Source organism: Panthera onca, chromosome C1 (assembly GCF_046562875.1).
Source record: "Panthera onca isolate mPanOnc1 chromosome C1, mPanOnc1 haplotype 2, whole genome shotgun sequence".
In the NCBI taxonomy this organism is placed as follows: domain Eukaryota; kingdom Metazoa; phylum Chordata; class Mammalia; order Carnivora; family Felidae; genus Panthera; species Panthera onca.
Window position 1 is genome coordinate 21,349,323 of NC_138346.1, and position 19,869 is coordinate 21,369,191.

Genomic DNA, 19,869 nt, shown 5'->3' on the forward strand with positions numbered 1-19,869 from the left:
GTTATCTGTTCATCAACCCAATAAACATTTACTGAAGGCAGATGGAATACACCCTAGATAAATCTGCCAAGTATTAGAAGTTTCTATTTTCCACCATGGTGATCAAATGTTTTTGCAAGCTTTCCACACCAACTGGTCTCCTCCTCCCTTCCCTGCAAATGACAGAGGGCTTCAGGTCTTGAAGTCCACTTGTCAAAAACACGAAAGAAGTTTACACAAGTAGCATGTACTTGACTGCACTTAGAATACTAGAGCATTCACTGAGTCAGCGCTTTACATGTTAAGCTTTATATTTTTTTTTTTTTTTTTTTAAACCAGGGGAAAGTGCTAACACAGTCCCCCACTACCACAAGTTACGCAGTTGAGTTTCCCACATTTGGGGAAATCACAGGGGTCAGCACATCCAAAGTGCAATAGATAAACCTCACCCTGGGAAAACCACCTTCGCGATCAGGTATCTCTCCTGCCAGGTAAGTTTTTAAGCTTTATATTCTAATTTTGAGGAAAAGATTTGTTTTCACTACTTAAGGAATTACAAGCATCAAAAAAACAGGCAGTTCCTTTTGAGTAGAAGATCCCTCAAAATTACATAAGGCCCCGATATGCACTTGAGTCAGTCACTTTGAGAAAGGAGTCAAAAGGGACAAGGAGTTGTCTCTCCCTCACCTCCCCACATGTCTACCTGCCCCTGCCCCTGCAAGAGCAGGTCCTCCACTCCTCAGTGAGGAAGACCTCGCCTGAAAAAGCTGCTTGTGATGTTTGTCAGCTCTGTGGGGTTCAGAGAGGGCTCTGTCCTACTGCCAGCAACTTCATCGGGACTGGAACATTCCTTCAGTCCATCCACTCCCTATCTCAGCACAAGTCAGCCCCACCTATCAGCCTTCCCAGCTGCCCTTAATCCAGTCGCCACCTTCCAATTCCTTTGGTCCAAGATGCAGAAATACCTATTTTACGTTTTTTTTGTGTTTCAGTCACTCTTTAATAATTTAACACTAACCCTCTTTATCCGACCTCTATGCTACCTTTAATTATGAAATTTTTGATAAATCTGGTACTGGAACACTTCTCTAATGTTATTATAAGGTCACAAAAAACTCTCCTATTTGCATATAAAAAACAAAGAAAAGTCTCTTCACATAAAATAGAGGAGAAAAGCCTAGAAAAGGCATGAAGAAGAATCTGCTCTTTATGAAAAAACTAGCCTTAAAAAAACCCAACAAACTGGCCTTCCTAAAAAAAAAAAGAATTTTTCAAGTATCTTAACTTTACTTCTTTCTCTCCAACAGCTCAAAGTATTTTTATGTTTTTCAGTAGAAGAGGAAGGTGTTACTCTTTTATTAAATAAAGCAACTGAAGCCCTCAGAGGACAAAAATGCTTGTGGCCAATTACACTCTTTTCACCCACTCATTTAAAAAATTTTTCACTCATTAAAAAAAAAAAAAAAAAAAAGACTGGTTCATCTTCCCTCTCTTACCTGATACAACCTCTGATGTTGAGGGTTTGGGATTTTGGTGGTTGGAAACAAGTCTTCAATGGTGTCTTCCTTTTCATCTTTCTTTACCAAGCTCATGGAGTCAATCAAAGCATCAACAGCACTCAACTGAGCCTCTAAAACAAGGATAAACAGAGCAGTGCCAAGGAAAAATGATTACGTCCACTGTTCTACACTAAAACAAATGCTTTCCATTCACAGATACAGAAATACTGGCAAGTTACACAGTCCAGGCCTGGCCAAAATAGTCTCTAGTCCTGCAAGTCATTTAACTAAACTGAGTCTTGGTTTTCTCTTTTGTAAAAAGAGCTATTTAGAGTAGCTGGTCTCTTAGGTCCTATCTAGCTATACCATTTGGTCAACTTTCACAGTATAATACCATATTGAAAGCAAAAGTTTGTTCCAAAGGAAGCACCACAGCCATACAAAACCCATCTTCCATACGGTGACTCAAAATATTCAGTATTCAATGAGTTAGTATGTTCAAAAAATTAGTAATTATCTGGAGAAAAACATGGAAAAGAAAATAACTTTGGTGAGAAGGCATAAGCTTTACCAGGATTTCCTAAAACTTGTATCAGACTGACTTGATAGGAAGACAGAAAAACCCAAAGGGAAGACACTGGAAGACCAGAGGGAGTAGACTCCTTCTCAATCTCCAAAAGTCAGAATGAGCTCTCTCCTCTCCCAAACCATATGGCCTGTATGCACACCTGTGCACACGTCTTACCTCACTCTATCCAAACTGTAAGACCCTTGAGAGCAGAAACATGACAACTTCTTCATTACCTCCCTCCCAATACCTAACAGAAAGCAACTGCTCTTAAATAAAAATCTACCGACTCAACAAAAATGGCAGTCCAAAGCAACGTGGATGAAAGGCAACTCTCCAAAACGCTTCTACCTAAACTACCATGTGTAACTTCCATTCTGCTGATTCACACAGCAGCTCAGCTGTTAAAAGCTGAAGTGCTATTTTTGGACCATTCACAGCCAGTCGGCAAAAGGTGGAAGAGAATAAGCAGCTCCTAAAAAGCCTACTAGGCTTCTATTCTTCACCTTCTCAAGTATCCCTTTTACTACAAAAAGAAAGAGCTTATAGATATTTATCACGATACGTTTCTATCCCAGTTTCAGACTTTCCAGGGGGAGCTTTCAGACCTTACCACCTGGCACCACCTCAAGCTGACACAGCCATCACCACCTTAAGCTGACTACTGCAGGGTCCACTGGCAATAGGGAGGAGGTTGCACCTGTGTGTGGGAACGTTCAGTGGCTGTTACTTGCTACTCCAAGCTACTATCAAGACCTCTACATAATTGGAATTGCATACCTCTACATAAACATCTACTTGGGACACGTGCCAAACAGGGTTAATGATCCATTTTGCAATGGAGAAAATGCAAATAATAATACACAAACACAAAGGAAATAAAGCAAGGCAGAAAGATACTGAATATTTTAGATCCTGAGTAAATGGTTTATATGTCTATATGATAATTTTTCAATAAAGCTCTCTTTTTTAAATGTCTATGCATTTAACATTTGAAATTATCAAAATGTAGAGAAATGATACTGTAAACACAGTGCAGGCTTCTATACATTCAAGTCCATGCCTGGCTCCGCCATGATGCACAGGGACTCATTTCTAGAAGGTAAAGACACAGTGCTAGGCCCCCTTTGGTTCGTGGCTTTTCTACTGCACACAGATCCTAACAGATCTAACCAAAAAAAACCAGAAAGAACCCACTTCTGAGACTCATCTCACAACCCCCTAATCCTACAATGTCACACAGATTTAAACTTTCAAACTAAAACATCTACTCATTTTTTTGTGTGTTCTTTTTGGTATATTCATCACATTTGGCCCACTATGATATCTTACGCAACTGCCTTAAACTGTGAGCTCTCTCAAAGACAGTATCTGTGAGCATCATTCTGTGTGGCACCCTGACATTTGTAGCCAGGTGCTTAATAAAGTCCTTTTCTGATCAAGCCCATCGTTAACTCCTAGAAACAAGGAACAAGGAGACTGGAACTGTTACTGTAAACTACAAAGAAAAGGCAAAGAGAAAAGTTAATCTCCAGCACTGTTACTTTTCAGTTCAAAGACAGTTACATCGTATTTTATGTGGGACACTGAAGTCACAGCTTTGACACTATACATCAGTTCACTTCAGCAGAGGGCAAACTGGTTCACAACCAGAGAATGTACATCCATTTCCCACAAGTTGCTCCCTAGATACAAACTCTAAGTCAGAAATGGGAAACCAGATAGTGTTTGGAGAGTCCAGGGCAAACCTATACCTACTTTCATCATGCCCCACTTTCATCATCACTGTGTACAAGCGTGACTGGAATCCAAGCAATTCCACTCTGGGAAATCCCCTGGTCCCAACCATGACTGCACACAGGGGATTTCCCAAGAACAGTGTGTGTTTAGAGGCGATTAATGAGCAAATGGAAATAAACTCACCTGTGGGAGTACATTTCTTACTATTTTTCAAGGATGAAAACATATATTGTCGCAAGTCTTCCATAAAAGGCAGCTGCACGTACATTAAACACTAATGAGAAAGAAAGGAAGTAAAAGCAGAAACAACCAAATTAATGGAAAAAATATAAAACTGGTCTCAAACACCATGAAGGTGGCACAACTGAAGTATTACAAAAGTCAGACAACTCAAGTCTGGTACATGGTAAGTAAAGTGTTTTGATTTGTTATCAGTTGTACACAACTGTAAATTAACAGTACAAAGAATATCGAACATAAGAGAAATACTTAAAAGAAAGACTATCAAAGAATATCTGCAAAATGCATGACTAATACAACAAATCAGAAGGGTGTGGTGTCTAGAAGGTTGAGCATGAACTCAGGACTTTTGCCTTCTCTTTTCCAGTTTCTCTTTTCTACCACAGAAAAGTTCTCTGAGAAACAGTATGTGGTAAAGAATCTGGGCCTATATTCTGAACAGGAGAACCCTAAATAAACGGAATTTTTCTCTTCCAATTTTTATTTAAATTCTAGTTGGTTAACATACAGGGCAATACTGGTTTTGGGAGAATTCAGCAATCCATCACTTACCATACAACAACCACATCACAACAAGTGCCCTCCTTAGTACAGACCCTCCCTTCCCCACCTCCCTCTGTCAAGCCTGTTTGTTCTCTAAGAGTCTGAACTGAGTTTTTCAAGGATCACAACAAAATCATAGCCTCGACCTTTATTCATAGTCTTCATTTGTAAAAATGAGGGTACTCTCTCTCCCCATTTGGTTCTGAAAAATCAAGAAGGGTAAGAACCGAGAGGTCACTGGACTGAGCAAACAGAAGGTTTATTGTTAACTTTCATCGATTTGATTTAATCATAAGTTCCTTACCTACTTTTACAATTTATGTTTTTTCACTGCAACTGAAGGTGTGGTTCACACACCAACAGCATCAGCATTACTTGGGAATTTGTGAGAAACGCACAGTCTCAAGCACCTCCCCAGACCTACACTATCAGATCACCAAGTAATTCCCATGCACAGTAATAGCTGAGAAGCACTGTTTGGGATAAAGGAACTGAGGGAAAATAATTAACTTGAAAGACCTGTGGGTTGTACCTCATAGGCATCCTTGATATAAGGAAAAGCCATGCCAACTTGAGGATTAGTTCTTCCGGCATAAGCATATCGAACCACGGCCACCATGTCTAATTCATCCAAAGCATGAATCAGGGAGGAAAGTGCCACTGCTGCTGCCTAGGGAGAAAGACGCTGCGTTAACCAAGCCAACGTGTGTGTACTTTCCCAGTGGAACTCAATCCAGCTGACCCTTGAACATGTGAGCAGGAATGCACGAGTCCACTTATACGCTGACCTTTTTTTTAATGTTTATTTTTGAGACAGAGAGAGAGAGAGAGACATAGCACAAGCAGGGGAGGGGCAGAAAGAGAGGGAGACACAGAATCAGAAGCAGGCTCCAGGCTCTGAGCTGTTAGCACAAAGCTCTACGTGGGGTTTGAACCCACGAACTGTGAGATCATGACCTGAGATGAAGTCGAACATTCAACCGACTGAGCCACCCAGGCGTCCCTGCACAGATTTTTATAGCATAGTACTATAAATGCATTTTCTTTTCCTTATGATTTTCCTAATAACATTTTCTTTTCCATAGCTCACTTCACTATAATACATCATATAATACACATAGCATATAAAATACATATTAACTGCTGTTATTGGTAAGACTTTCGGTAGACAGTAGGCTATTAGTAGTTCAGGGAGTCAAAAGTTACACTGGATTTTTGACTGCATGGGGTACCAGCACCCTAACTCTCCACTCCTCTCCAGTGTCCAAAGTTCAACTGTACTTGGAAGATTGCTATCCACTTAAGAAAAAGAAATTCCTGGGGCGTCTGGGTGACTCAGTAGGTTGAGCGTCCAACTTTGGCTCAGGTCATGATCTTGCGGTTTGTAACTTTGAGCCCCGCGTCGGGCTCTGTACTAACAGCTCAGAGCCTGGAGCCTGCTTTGGATTCTGTGTCTCCTTCTCTCTCTCTCTCTGCCCCACCCCCATTCATGTTCCATCTCTCTCTGTCTCAAAAAAATAAATAAACATAAAAAAAAAAAAAAAAGAAGGGTGCCTGGGTGGCTCAGTCAGTTAAGCATCTGACTTCAGCTCAGGTCATGATCTCACGGTCTGTGAGTTTGAGCCCCGCGTCGGGCTCTGTGCTGACAGCTCAGAGCCTGGAGCCTGCTTCGGATTCTGTCTCTCCCTCTCTCTCTGCCCCTCCCCCGCTCATGCTCTGTCTGTCCCTCTCTGTCAAAGATAAATACACATTAAAAAAAAATTAAAAAAAAAAAAAAGAAAGAAAGTCCTTTTGTCTTTAAATTATACATTGTTTCCACCATGCTTACAACCTATATTATTAGCTGGCAGATAGCACACCTTTATTAGCAATGTTACTAAAAATGAAATTATTTGTTGGCAGTTACAGATTATCCGACTCAGCAAACTTCTGAGCTCTAACGCTGTAACGTTTTTATTTAGTATTTGAGTTTTGATTAAGTTTTGTGCTTATAAAAATTTACTCTGGGACCCTATAGCTGATAACTAGATCAAACATATAGACTGAACAGAAAACATACGGAGTATTTTTAGTGTTTCTAAAGCCTGAGTAGGAATTACTATTATTATAATTTGGAACTGATAATATGATAGAAAACATTAACCTCTTTTTTCTGCATCCTTCTTCATGCCAGAAATTAAAAAGGTTCTGTTAACTCTTCTTGTTACCAGAATGAACATATTTAAAACAGTGGTCCTAGAACACCATTTGTGCCTGGCTCACATTGCTTTTGAGTCTCTTCAATATATATTGATCATGTATTGATTTATCCTTAATTTTTTTTCATAGTTTGGTCAGATAAATTCAGATGTATACAATGGAATACCTTTTCTTGACTGAACTACGCTATGATGTCCACAGGAATATGCAGTAAAGAAAAATAAACAACTATACTAGGTCTAAAAAAAAAAAGACTGTTATCTACTTTATTCCTATTTCAGATTTTTTAATTTAATTTTATTTTTTTCAAGAGAACAAGAGAGCGGGGAAAGGGGGAAAGGAAGAGGGAGGGGGAGGAGAGGGAGGGGGGAGGGGGAGGGAGAAAGAGAGAGAGCGCGAGCCAGTTTCAAGCAGGCTCAAGCAGGCTCCATGCCCAGTGCAACCCTGGGATCATGACCTGAGACGAAATCAAGAGTCCAACGCTTAACTTGACTGAGCCACCCAGGTGCCCCCAGATTTTTTTAAGCGCCCCTGTACCCACTTCAAGGCCACACTGTACACATCTGATTTGGTCAGACATATTGTAACCTCTTCTGAAACTTCACTTCATTATGTGGATCCTCTCTTATTGTATCTTATCTTCATCTTCCTTCTTCTCTGAATTCATACCCTTATCCTCCAAATAAACTCCCCTCTCAGCCTTCCTAAACAAAATATTTCTTTTTCTCCCCCTCTCTCCATAAATTACTATCTAGATCGTTTCCTTCACCTCTAAATGTCATGAAATAATAGTCTTGGTGTTTTCGCTGCTTACAACACAATTATTCTTCCATCTAATCCAGCTACTGACCTCACCTTCCTTACTGAAATTATTCTCCAAAGTCACTCATGACCTTCTAATTGCCAATCCTTTGTTCCCATTCTATTTGACCTTTCAGGAGCACTTAACCATCCCCTTTTCTCTGTACTTTCTCCTTCTTCGGCTTCAGAAACAATACTCTTCTCTGTGGGTCATCCCCCCCCTAACTCTTCAGTTCTTCCACTAATCGTGAAATTCTGTTCTTGGCTTTTCTCTCCTTCTCTCACTCTGAAACTCTACTTGGGGATTATTTTACCCAGTCCCATGAGTTGATGAATCAGAATCTGTATATTCAGCTTTAAAACTGAATCCAGACTTTAAAATCCAGGCTTCTATTGCCTACTAGCCGATAGATAGCTCATACGGTTAGACCACAGGTATTGCAAACTGTTCATGACCAACAATGAACTACTATCTTTCCCCCATTCTCCAGTGCTCCCTACTTCACGAGCTCCATCTCCCAATCAACCAAACAAGAAGCCTCAAAGTTTTTAGTCATACCACCTGACTCATCTCTCACCTTCACATGTTCAGCAAACTCAGCCAATTCTACTTCTGCACTGTCTCTCAAATCTATCTTCTTTTCCATCGCTGCCTCTCCAGTTCAGAGCTGATCATGTCAGGCCCTTCCCTAAGAATCTCCAAAGGTCCCACTCCTCTAGCCTCAGGGGTCTGTCCGTCACTCCTGGACTAGCCTTGCACTTTCCGTCCTCTGTGGCTTTCTGTTCTTATAGTTTCCTCCTAGCTAGAATGCCCTCTCCACATCTGTCTTCTGAGCTCCTAACCGATTTTCACAGCCCAGTAATGTGACACCCTCTCCATTTTAGATTTGCTTCACTCTCCCTCTCCATAACTCCCAAACACATTGTCTGTACTTTTCTCAATGTTAAAGTTAACCTTTATCAAAGTTAGCTATGTAGATTTTCATTTCCTCCACTAAAAACCTGTAACCTCAATACCTTTTCATCAAAATCCTCTATAGGTTTCGTGACAGATTCATTACCTTTTTAGTTCAATTCAAGGAATATTTACTTAGTGCCTACTCTTTGCTACACAATGTCTTAGGTCCTATAAAAAAACAAGGATGAGTCCCTGATCTCACTGAGCTAATACATTCTTTACTAACAGGAAGTGACATACGTACCAAATACAGAACTTTGTATAGTCTAACAAGTCCCAATAGACCGGTAAACACAATGGGAGTCTAAGGAAGAGATTACCTCTAATTTGTCTGCAAATTTCTATCTGGGTGTCTTTGACAGAACCAACTGGGATATTGAAGGAAGGATGGGGTCAGGGATGACTGTGACATTGTAAACACAACGCTACACCTGTGGGAAACTCAACTAAAGCTCCATTTCTTTCTCTTCCTCTTCCCTTTCTCCTCCACACACAGTACAAATCACGTACAAGTGTAGATTCTCCATACACAAAAATAATTATATGTTCATGACCAGAGAAAACATATTTTTAAAAGGAATTATTCACGGAATCATAGAATATTTGAGTTGGAAAACAACAGCATTCATCTAGTTTAACAACCCACATGCTGACAAAACTCCCTCCCCAAAATCTGGCTGGTGGAAATAAAGACTCTGCTGGGAAACATTCAGGAATGGAGATCCAACCATCTCACAAGAAACCAATCCACTTGGAGGTAGTAATCCTTGTTGACAAAGTAATTCTTCATTTTGAACAAAACCACCACTTGTTGGCAGGAAACCTAGTTTATTTTCCGTTCCACATAACAACCCTCTAATGCATGGAAGAAGGCTCTCATGTCTGTCATCCCTCCTACTTCCCTACCCACCTATGGAAGTTCTTTCCATACAACCTTTTATTGGAAGTCATCATGACATAATTGTATGTCCCTTCCTCCTCTGCTTATCTCAGAAGCTCCAATTAGTTAATACTCTTCTTTGACTAGGACATCAAGAACTTACACCACACAGTGGCCCTTTGCCATTAGAAGAGGATTTTTTTTTTCCTTTGAGTGACTCAAAGTAACCCAAGGATATGGGGTCTGTGTGAGGTCGGACTGGAATTATACATGACACAAGGCTGCCCTCAGCTAGCAAGTCAAGATAATCACGTAGGCCGTACCACAAAGCTGTTGTCAACAGTCTTCACTGCATACTGGTAATCACATGAAGTGATCAGAATTTTGTCTGTGTGAAGGGATGCTAAGTTGGAGTTAAAATTCAGAAGTTAAAAATGCTGTTAAGCTATGACAACAATATATTCTAGACACACATAATTCCCAAGAGGATTTGATTCAGGAAAAACCCATAAACTTGGATTCTCAAGTAAACCAGAATTGACATATGCCTACTGTGCTCTAACGACAAACCCATTCAGTGCTGATGGGAAAGCAACCAATTCTCCTAACTGAACTGTTCTGAGAATGGCATGCCTACTCACCAGGTCAACAGCCAGGTAACCCTCAGAAGTGAGGAGGACGCAGAAAAGGGCCCAAGAGGCTAGATCAAGTACTTATACCACTGCCCTCCCCATACCCCAAACAAGCCTTCTACATCCAGATTACTAACATCAAATGCAAATACTTCTGGAACTCCAATACCTGTTTAAGTAGCCTTAAATGGACACTAGACTGCAATATTCCAGTCAAGATCACACCTCCAAATGACACGTTCCAACCTGGAGGCTGAGTGGAAACCATTTACAGAGAGGGGAGAGGTGACAGTAGGATGCAAGAGTCATGAGTTGTTAGCCAGGCACAGACCAGCTTGAAAACAGAATCTCTTGGAGAGGTGGGAAAAGAGCACAAAGAAAGAGCAAAGGGTGCACAGATGAATTTCTCAGAGAGGGAGGTGGTCCAGTGAATCACGAAAGCTCAGCTCCAGAATGCTAAAGCCAGCGCTAAATGTCCAGTGTATATGACAATGAAAATGGCAACCTGACCCCAAGCCTCCTGAAGATCTGACCATGAGACTCCCATACCTAAATGCATTTGTTCAAATGTTTTTGTTCTTAATACTCACCTGGTCTCCAACTGAAGGACTATGTTCTCAGGCCTTGTGCTCATGCTATGACAAATTCATTTATCATGTCTCCATTTTCAGAGTTAAACGTCAGTGAACTTTCCTATTGCTGTTGCAAGAATTAACGTCATTTTAAACCACAAATAGCCCCACACAACTCACTCAAAATGACAATTCAATTCTGTGGCACTACCTCAAAGGCTTACTGTCAACTTACCTCATCATCTTTTGCTGCAAAGACCTTTAGGACTTGATTTCCCACAAAATATCTTCTGTGGACCTACAAGAGTTAAGTAAGGAAAACAACTGGTTTTGATCCAAAGTAAGTAACACGTATAGCCATAATGCCACAGTTATTAAGAAATTCTATTCTAAGTGCTCTTAGTAAAAAACATTCACAGGGGCTAGAACAAACTTATTGCTTGAGGTCCAACTCAACACAACAAATATGTGAATTCCAAGCATATGTCAAACACTGTTCTGAGCACTGTGAACACAGTACTGATCAGGATGTAGTCTTGTCTGAAGGAGCTCAGACAAATGTGAAATTAACTGCAACGCAGTGCTATGCTCCAGCACTACACAAGCACAAGAACACAGTACTGTAACTCAGGGCCACAAAGGCACATGAACGGAGCATCTAACTCGGTCATGAAGGGTCAGAGCAGGCTTCTGCAAATGGTGACACTGAGGTCAGGACTTAAAGGATGCGCAGGAACTCAGAGAAAAATCTAGCACAAGCATCTTGGGCAGGGATACTAGTGTGAATAAGTCTGGAATGACATAAAAATGTAACACATTTGAGGAACTGCCTCTGTAGGGCAGTGCCCCGGTGCAAGGAGAGAGGTGAAAGATTACATTAGCAAGATTAGGAAAGATCAAAGAAGTCTCTTATTTGCAGAGTTAAGTGGTTTAGACTTCATCCCAAGAACAATGATGAGGCACCTGATAAACTGCAAAGAGACCAGAGTGAAGAACTAATTAGAGAGGCAGGAGCCGCACTGGGAAGGGAAACTAGTGAAACCAAAAAGAAGTATTGCATGTCCTTTTGTCCCCCTTTAAGTTCAATTACTTCTCTGGCAGAGTATCAGATGGGTCAAAGCAGCTGTACCAATACCTGATTAGGGAACAAATACTGAAGAGTGCCTACTATCATAACCAACCACTTGTATCTACTGACCAAGATCAGTTTCTCTCTCCCCTATGTAATCTCGAGCCTGGAGCTTATCTGTAAGAACGTGCCCTGTGCCATACAAGGCAGTGCTTCTCAAATGTTCTTCTGCCCTCCTGCCTCTGAAGCCAAGAACCTGAACGCTTTTACAATAACAGCAGCTCGAGAAGATGGAGTCTCAAAGGTATGAGGGTTTTGCCCACAGAATTCAAACACCCTCCATCTCCGCTTCTAGTCTCCATTTGAAAACCATTATTTAAAGAAATAAAGGAATAATCCTATCTTAAAACTAAAAAGTTTGCTATGTTCATATAGATTTGCCCTCCTATTAGAATCTGTAATAGGGGCACCTGGGTGGCTTAGTTGGTTAAGCATCCGACTCTGGATTTTGGCTCAGTTCGTGATCTCATGGTTCATGAGTTCAAGCCCTATGTAGGGCTCTGTGCTGACAGCATGGAGCCTGCTTAGGAGTCTCTCCTTCTGTCCCTCTCTGCCCCTTCCCTGCTCGCTCACTCTCTTTCTCTCAAAGTAAATAAATAAACTTAAAAAAAAAAATCTGTAATGCTTCTTGATTAAAGAACAGTTGATGATATCTTTTCCTAAGGCACTTAAATGACTTCTCAAAGGACAACCAGACATGTGGGGGAAGTTCTCATTAAATTCTTACCCATTAAAGGGGCACCTGGGTGGCTCAGTCGGTTGAGCGAACGACTTCGGCTCAGATCACGATCTCGCGGTCCGTGAGTTCGGGCCCTGTGTCGGGCTCTGTGCTGACAGCTCAGAGCCTGGAGCCTGTTTCAGATTCTGTGTCTCCCTCTCTCTGACCCTCCCCCATTCATGCTCTGTCTGTCTCTCTCTGTCTCAAAAATAAATAAATGTTAAAAAAAAAAAAATTTTTTTTTTAATAAAAAAAAATTCTTACCCATTATATAGATACCCAGAACACTGACAATGTAGGGGAAGATAAATTGAAAATTTAAGAGAACAGTAATTTGCAGGGCACCTGGGTGGGTCAGTCAGTTAAGTACCCAACTCTTGATTTTGGCTCAGGTCATGATCTCCAGGTTGTGAGATCGAGCCCTGCATCAGGCTCTGCACTGATAGCAAGGAGCCTGCTTGGGATTCTCTCTCTCTCCCTCACTCTCTGCCTCCCCCCTACTCTCTCAAAATAAATAAATAAACTTTAAAAAAAAAGAGAGAAGAGTTAATTTGCAACTTCACAATTGCAAAGAAAAAAAAAGAACACCAAAAAATGCCAAGGCCAAAAACCTATTTTATATAATTAAAATGTTCACCTCAATTCAATCCAGAAATATTAGTTTCCCTTATGTTAAGGGAATATGGAAAAATACGTGATCTTATTAAAAATAATTATTAGTTTGTTAAAAGGTACACACTTAGTTGCTATGGAAAACACCTTGTTCTTTTTTTTTTTTAATGTTTTAATGTTTATCATTTATTTTTGAGAGACAGACACAGAGCATGAACAAGAGAGGGGCAGAGAGAGAGGGAGACACAGAATCTGAAGCAGGCTCTGAGCTGTCAGCACAGAGCCCGATGTGGGGCTCGAACTCATGAACTGTGAGATCATGACCTTAGCTGAAGTCAGATGCTTAACCAACTGAGCTACTCAGGTGCCCCAAAACATCTTGCTCTTAAGAGGGTGTGTATGCATTTGTTAAGATAATAGATGAAAGCAGGGATGAAAAATATTCAAAAAATCAGCTTGTCCATCTGGTGGTGGTCAGATTATGACTGATTAATGACATAGGCTCTGAAGTCAGAGAGACCTCATTCAAAACCAGTTTCTACCGCCTTCCAGCTGTGACCTTGGGCCAATTACACACTCAATTTTCAAATGTATAAAATATATTATCCTGACACCTATCTAGGAGGGTTGTACTAAGAATTAAATGGGAATTTACATAAAATACATAGTATATTGAATGGAATATTATAACCACTCAAATAAATGGTGGCTATTATGATTATCTTCAATGTACCATTTGAGATTGTACTTAAGACAGAAATAATTTAGGGCTTAAAAACAACACAAGTTTGATTTAGAGGACATGCCATGACTTAAAAGTTAATTTTAAGGTAGTAAGTAAGTCTTTTAAAATGGAAAAATGTACTTTTTGTTTAGCCCACTCTTTTTTGCTTTGTCATTTAACTAAATAGGCCTCCCAGTCCCACCCTGGCCCAGGTGACTTCAATTTCTTGGGTCATGAATATTGGGTTGGTGTTCTGGATAGGTCTTTTCTAGCTACCTAGAATCAGGCAGACCCACTTCCCAACAGGCCAGTTTTTACACACAGATCTGAAGGAAGGTTCCACTTCATGGAGAGACTTCGAGGCACTGCCATTAACAACCATAAATTTTAAGCTTGTAGAGCCCCCAAAGTGAATGCTTTTATTTTTAAGAAATGCATATTTAGTGTAATTTGTTAGAGAATTGTTCGTTAGAAACTCTCAACTTCCAAAAGGTATTTATTTTCACCATGAAAATCTTATCAACTTTCAGTAAGTACTCCCAATTTTCAACTTATGAAGTTTAAAAACATATCCAACAGTTCGGGTATATCATGAAAAACATCTTCCCACCCTCGCTGAATTATTCTAACACTCAGGGACTCAGAGTACTCAGAGACTCTATCCCAGGGCAACACGAAAAAGCTCAAATCCAGTACACTGGGTAATATTTATTTCCATTACAATTCTCACTTGAGTTTTTTGGGTTTTTTGTTGTTTTTTTTTTAATTTTTAATGTTTATTTTTGAGAGACAGAGACATGGCATGAGTGGGGGAGGGGCAGAGAGAGAGAGGGAGATACAGAATCTGAAGCAGGTTCCAGGCTCTGAGCTGTCTGCACAGAGCCCAACGCGGGGCTCGAACTCACGAGCTGTGAGATATGACCTGAGCCGAAGTCGGACGCTCAGCCAACTGAGCCACCCAGGCGCCCCTCAGTTGAGTTTTTCTAGAACCAACAAGCATCATTTTATCCCTACAGAGCCTAAAAGGCACACTGTAAGATACACTTCTTCATTTTCTCTGGTTGCCGACCTTAAGAACATTTAAGCTAAGAAATCCAGGGACCTTTATAAACCCTTTCTAGGACAGTATATGCTATCCCATGGCCCTCAGTGGATTACTGCATTTCCCCCTGTGTGTTCTGAGTATCTCTGCACCGTGGTCTAAAGAACATATGACTGAAGGACGGATTTCAGATCCTACACCTCTCTGCTGGATGTTGACAAGAGCGACTGGCATAAAGCAATGATACGTTAAGAGGCCCGGGGTCATCCAAAACCCGAGTAGACCTTCACTGCTCTAAAATACTCTATTATAAGTCAGTTTAGAGAAAGCAACACAATAGCAAAGAACTATGATGATTCTTTAAAGCTACTGTGAGCTATGATCCACAGCAAAGCTAAGAAGTGACTTTTAATGGAACCTACTCTGATTCATCCCAAGATTTCTCAACTTTTCTACATCTTGGTTCCTCTACTCAAAAACTGGAGATAGTTAACACTAATCCCCAGACTACATTGCAAAAACCTAAAAGTGAAATGAATACACACTGTAAATAAAAGGACCAACCAAAAGCAAACCATCTCAAACAATAGTAAGAAAAACGTTCATCTACTTTGTTTACAGTGAGTAGGATAAGTACCATACCTGAGAAGATCTACAAAATCCCAAAACAGAGAAGCACTTCCCCTCTGATTTATATTTCATTTGTTCTTCATCCACTTTAGAGAAAGGAACTATATCACTTCCATAGCGGAACCCTGGAGAACAAGAGAAGAGCATCTGTTAAGCATATGGGGCCTCATTTTCTACAAGCTGAAATTAGCCTGACGCACACATTAGCAATACAAGCATGCTCCAGATCAAGCCTCCCTATACTGTTCCCAGGAATCAAATCACTGCCCCTTGTGACCAGTGGGGGAAAGCAGCAGCAGATACACAAACACCATATATGATACAGAGACGATTAAAATCTAATTACATTCTTTAAGCAGCATCTTCTGCAATCTAGTTACCTTAATGATTATCCAGCCCAGAAGAATGTAGCAAATGTAATGTACTAGTTATCCTCCAAAGATAAACTATGGTTGACTAAAGTACAAGTATGATTTGTAAACATAATAACAAGAACACATTTATTCGGAAACCTAGAGACCTGAAGAGAAAAATGCCCAAAGGAAATTTTCAGAATAAAATGTTCTCAAAAATGCATGCTGGAGACACAAATACCTAATAGAAGAAGCCAAAATTCTTCTATTTAGGAACATTGAATTGATAAGTTGGCTATTTCTCTGTATTTAAATTTACTTCATTTCTGGGATTATATTATCTATTTTTTTCTTTTTAATTACTTTAGTTATTCATACAAATATAGGCTCTCGGTTTCTTAAAAATAACTCCCATGCTGTTCCAGGGCCTCTGTTCTAGGGAAGGTCATGCCCTTTCAATACACAGTCTCCTATGTTTGGGAGACAGAAGGATCATCAAAATGAAAGGATTCTGGCCTTGGGTAAATGGAAAGAAAAGCACATGTGTCTTTACTCCAAGAAACAAATTTGTGTGTTTGGGGTAGATTCTATGATCCTGTGTTTATCTGTTCCTGTCAATCTGCTGATGCCATGCATTTAATGAAAAAGAAACACACTTGTGTTTTCATATATGTCTTTAAAAAAAGCTGGTGATGAAAACAAAAATCCCAACAAAAAATTATCAAGGGAATGTATGGCACATGATTAAGAGTGGTGTCTAAGCCAAATGTTTTTCATAACCCTTTTCTGTCATCAGACATCTTACTTGAATTTTTTAACTTGAAAAGTCTAATTAAAACTGCCTTGTATTTTCTGGTTCATTTACTGAAAGAGCAAATCAGTATATAAATTTTGTACATGGCAAGACATATAGAATAGACTGCATCATGTAACCATGTTCCTTTGCACACATATGTATGCTAGTACCTCTGTCTACACATTAGGGGTAGAAAGGGGAGGGCAAGAAAAGGAAGTACGTGGTAACCACACAAAGGTACGAGACAAAAGCTTCACCGCGCTCTCTGCACTCAAACAATGCTTAACCCTTCCCTCTCCATTGCTCTGCCAATACATTTCCTTTTTGCCCAAACAGAGCTGGTGTTTTGCTGCATCCAAAAGAACCGGTGCTTGTCTCTGTCATATTAATCTTCCTAACACACAGCCTCAGTGACACTCTGTGCCTCAAAACTATAAACGGCCCCAGGTTGATTTCAAAATGAAGCATCAACTAGTCCGCCTGTCATTCAAAAAGCCCTTCCTAATTCAGAAGAGTACATAGAAACAGACTCTGAACTAGGACAGTCCTGGGTTCAGATTCTGCTAGTGGCTAGCCGCATGACTTTGAATACGTTAATGAATGTCTTTCAGCCTCAATTCTTTCATCTGTAAAATGGCATTAACAAGAGTGGGACGCCCGCTTCATTAGGCTGTTGTGGTGATTAAAAGAGAAAATTCAGGCTATTAGCTACCACTGCCAAGTACTAAACTGTGTATGCCCAACACATCAACCCTATTACTTGATATCACTGAGAAGTCCTCCACTTAACCATGCTTTCTTTTCAGTCATTATATGAGGATCATAAGATTAGCAAGTGAGGGGGCCATGATTCTAACTCGGGTCTGACTCCAAAACTCGACTTCTTAACCACACTACAAAACTGAATTAGTAGGGACTGCAGGATCCTAATTACATTTTCTACCCATAAGTAACCAGAAGAAAGGAATCGCAATCTCCATTACCTTAACCACTCTCCCCCACCACACATATAAATATACACAAGCATATTAGTGCTTTGCAAATTAAAACTATACTGGGCATCACAAAGCCTGGCAATTAATTTATCTAAAGACTCTAGTTTCTACCTTAACCCATCATTTGGTATCTTGCCATTTTAGCTCTTGAAAACTCAGACACTCTCAGCTAGTTCCTAAGCCCTCTGGATAGAGCTGCTGTCTAGACACGCCATACAGATCAAATGGATATAATGTATGAAGTACAACTTTAAACATCCAGCAAACATAAAGCCATATAATGAACACAAATGTTCCAGATCCCCTAAATTACCTTAAAGGAGAAAGCTGGCAAGATCCAGAATGCCTGAAACTGGCACTCAGAGGACTAATCACCATAGAAATAAAAAGTAAAATAAACAAAACAACTTGCTTCAGTCACATCAATAAAAGTATTCTCCTAGCTAGTATGTTTCCAACTTTAAAATAAAACCAAGCAGGGGTGTCTGGGTGGCTCAGTCAGTTAAGCGTCCGACTTCGGTGTAGGTCATGATCTCACGGTTTGTGAGTTCAAGCCCCACGTCAGACTCTCTGCTGTCCGTGCAGAGCCCACTTCAGATCATCTGTCCCACCAGCTCAGCTCGCATGTGTACTCACTCTCTCTCTCTCAAAAATAAATAAACCTTTAAAAAAAACTAAAAAATAAATAAATAAATAAATAAAACCAAGTATTAACTCCTGTCCCTTGAGGGCGTTTCAAACTCAGATGGAGTGCCCGGGTGCCCTCCTGGGAACGGTCCTGCCTAGGTCCTGACAGATGAGCTACATTTAGTTAGGACCTAGCATCTCACCGATCCCGCCAATAGTTGTGCCTCTAGTACTCAGAAAAATATCTCCAAAAAATAACAATAGAGATCCTCATCGGCCTCACATTGGCCTTCAAAAACCTGTTTTAGACACAAGTGAAAACTCTTGCTGGCGTACCTTGAATAGTGTCCTCTTTTGGAACCTCCGTTTCATCGTCGTCCTGTAAGCAATAAACTGTTTCTCTTTGTATATCTTCTTTTTTTAGGGTTCTTGCATCCACAACTGTCCAAGACTTTTTAACTTTCTCCTGCATAATCTTATTTCCAAAAAGAAAAATAAAGGGAAAACAAAGAAAGCCAGGATTTTAATCAATAAAAAATGAAAATCAAATCTACTCTCTACAGGAAAAAAATTCTGAACAGTTACTCTAGCTAAACTGCTTTGCTCTTGTCTATTGTGGAAATTTTAAGTTTATTTCATAACTCTCTCTACATTTCATTTTCCCCCCAAGGTAACTGCCAGATACCTATTAGTATTTGTATGTACATAAATACTTTTTATACAAAACCTGCAGGCTAATAAAATGGGACCATACAATTTGTTACTACAGTTTTCCAATAAAGAAGAAAGGGAGAGCCATCTATCAGGAGCCAGAAATCAGTAAGGAAATCTGAAAAGGAAACTCGAAAAAAGAACAGGACGAGACTGCATTCTATTCTAGGCCTTGACGGCAGCTGAAACAAAGAAGTGCATCCAAGGTTTTCACAGGTGTAGCATGTGTTTTGGGATTAAGTCTTAGAATATACAAAAACATCTGAATATATAAACATATGTTTTTGTATATTTTCTATACTTAAATCTTTTTATGTATTTAGTTTGTACATTTAAGAAAAAAAGGCAAGCAGAGTCACAGGAAAACATGGAGCACAGACTCATACTGAAACTGGAATCCCATCAAATAACTACCAAATGCACCTTATTTCTAAAAGCGTGCTCTTATGTACAAACATGCATATATAACAAAAGGCAATTTCTGAGTAACAAGTCACTATGTTTTTTAAGATTTTAAGTAATGTCCACCTAACATGGGGCTTGAACTCACAACCCCAAGATCAAGAGTTGCGTGCTCCACTGACTGAGCCAGCCTGGTGCCCCGACAAATCAGTATTTTTTGATACGTCATGGATACTGTTACTACCAGATCATTAATAACCGGATTGGGTGAGACTGAGTGTCCAAAACTCTGGACTCCTTTAGTGTATATCTATAGTTCTGCTATGATACTACGGTGACATGACTTGATGTGTTCCATTTTGTTCCCTTCAAAAAAAAAAAAAGAAAGAAACGAAAAAGAGAGACAGGAGGGAATTAACCTGGATTATAGACAATTCTTAAAACTTCCTCTCCTAATATGCCTTTTTACATAAAAGCTAAATAGAGATGGGAGGAACAAGGAGAGCAGTTAGAGAAGCA

The 19,869-nt window shown here is 40.0% G+C and overlaps 1 protein-coding gene and 1 non-coding gene across 4 annotated transcripts in view; both read right to left on the reverse strand.

The window, feature by feature from the left end:
- Positions 1–19,869, reverse strand: part of XRCC5 (X-ray repair cross complementing 5) — an 89,791-nt gene that overhangs the window by 54,037 nt on the left and 15,885 nt on the right. For all 3 annotated transcript variants that reach the window (XR_013557187.2, XM_060623497.3, XM_078450897.2), the window contains exons 8-13: positions 18,574–18,712; positions 15,479–15,591; positions 10,847–10,909; positions 5,102–5,239; positions 3,970–4,060; positions 1,476–1,609 (exon numbers count right to left, since the gene is read on the reverse strand). Coding sequence is in view for 2 of the 3 variants with exons in the window: in XM_060623497.3 (XP_060479480.3) it covers positions 1,476–1,609; positions 3,970–4,060; positions 5,102–5,239; positions 10,847–10,909; positions 15,479–15,591; positions 18,574–18,712 (678 nt within the window). In the remaining variant the exon portion in view is untranslated. The remainder of the gene's footprint in view (positions 1–1,475; positions 1,610–3,969; positions 4,061–5,101; positions 5,240–10,846; positions 10,910–15,478; positions 15,592–18,573; positions 18,713–19,869) is intronic.
- LOC132674131 (U1 spliceosomal RNA) lies at positions 316–478 on the reverse strand. Its single transcript, XR_009608439.1, has one exon. It is a non-coding gene; the product is annotated as a U1 spliceosomal RNA (small nuclear RNA).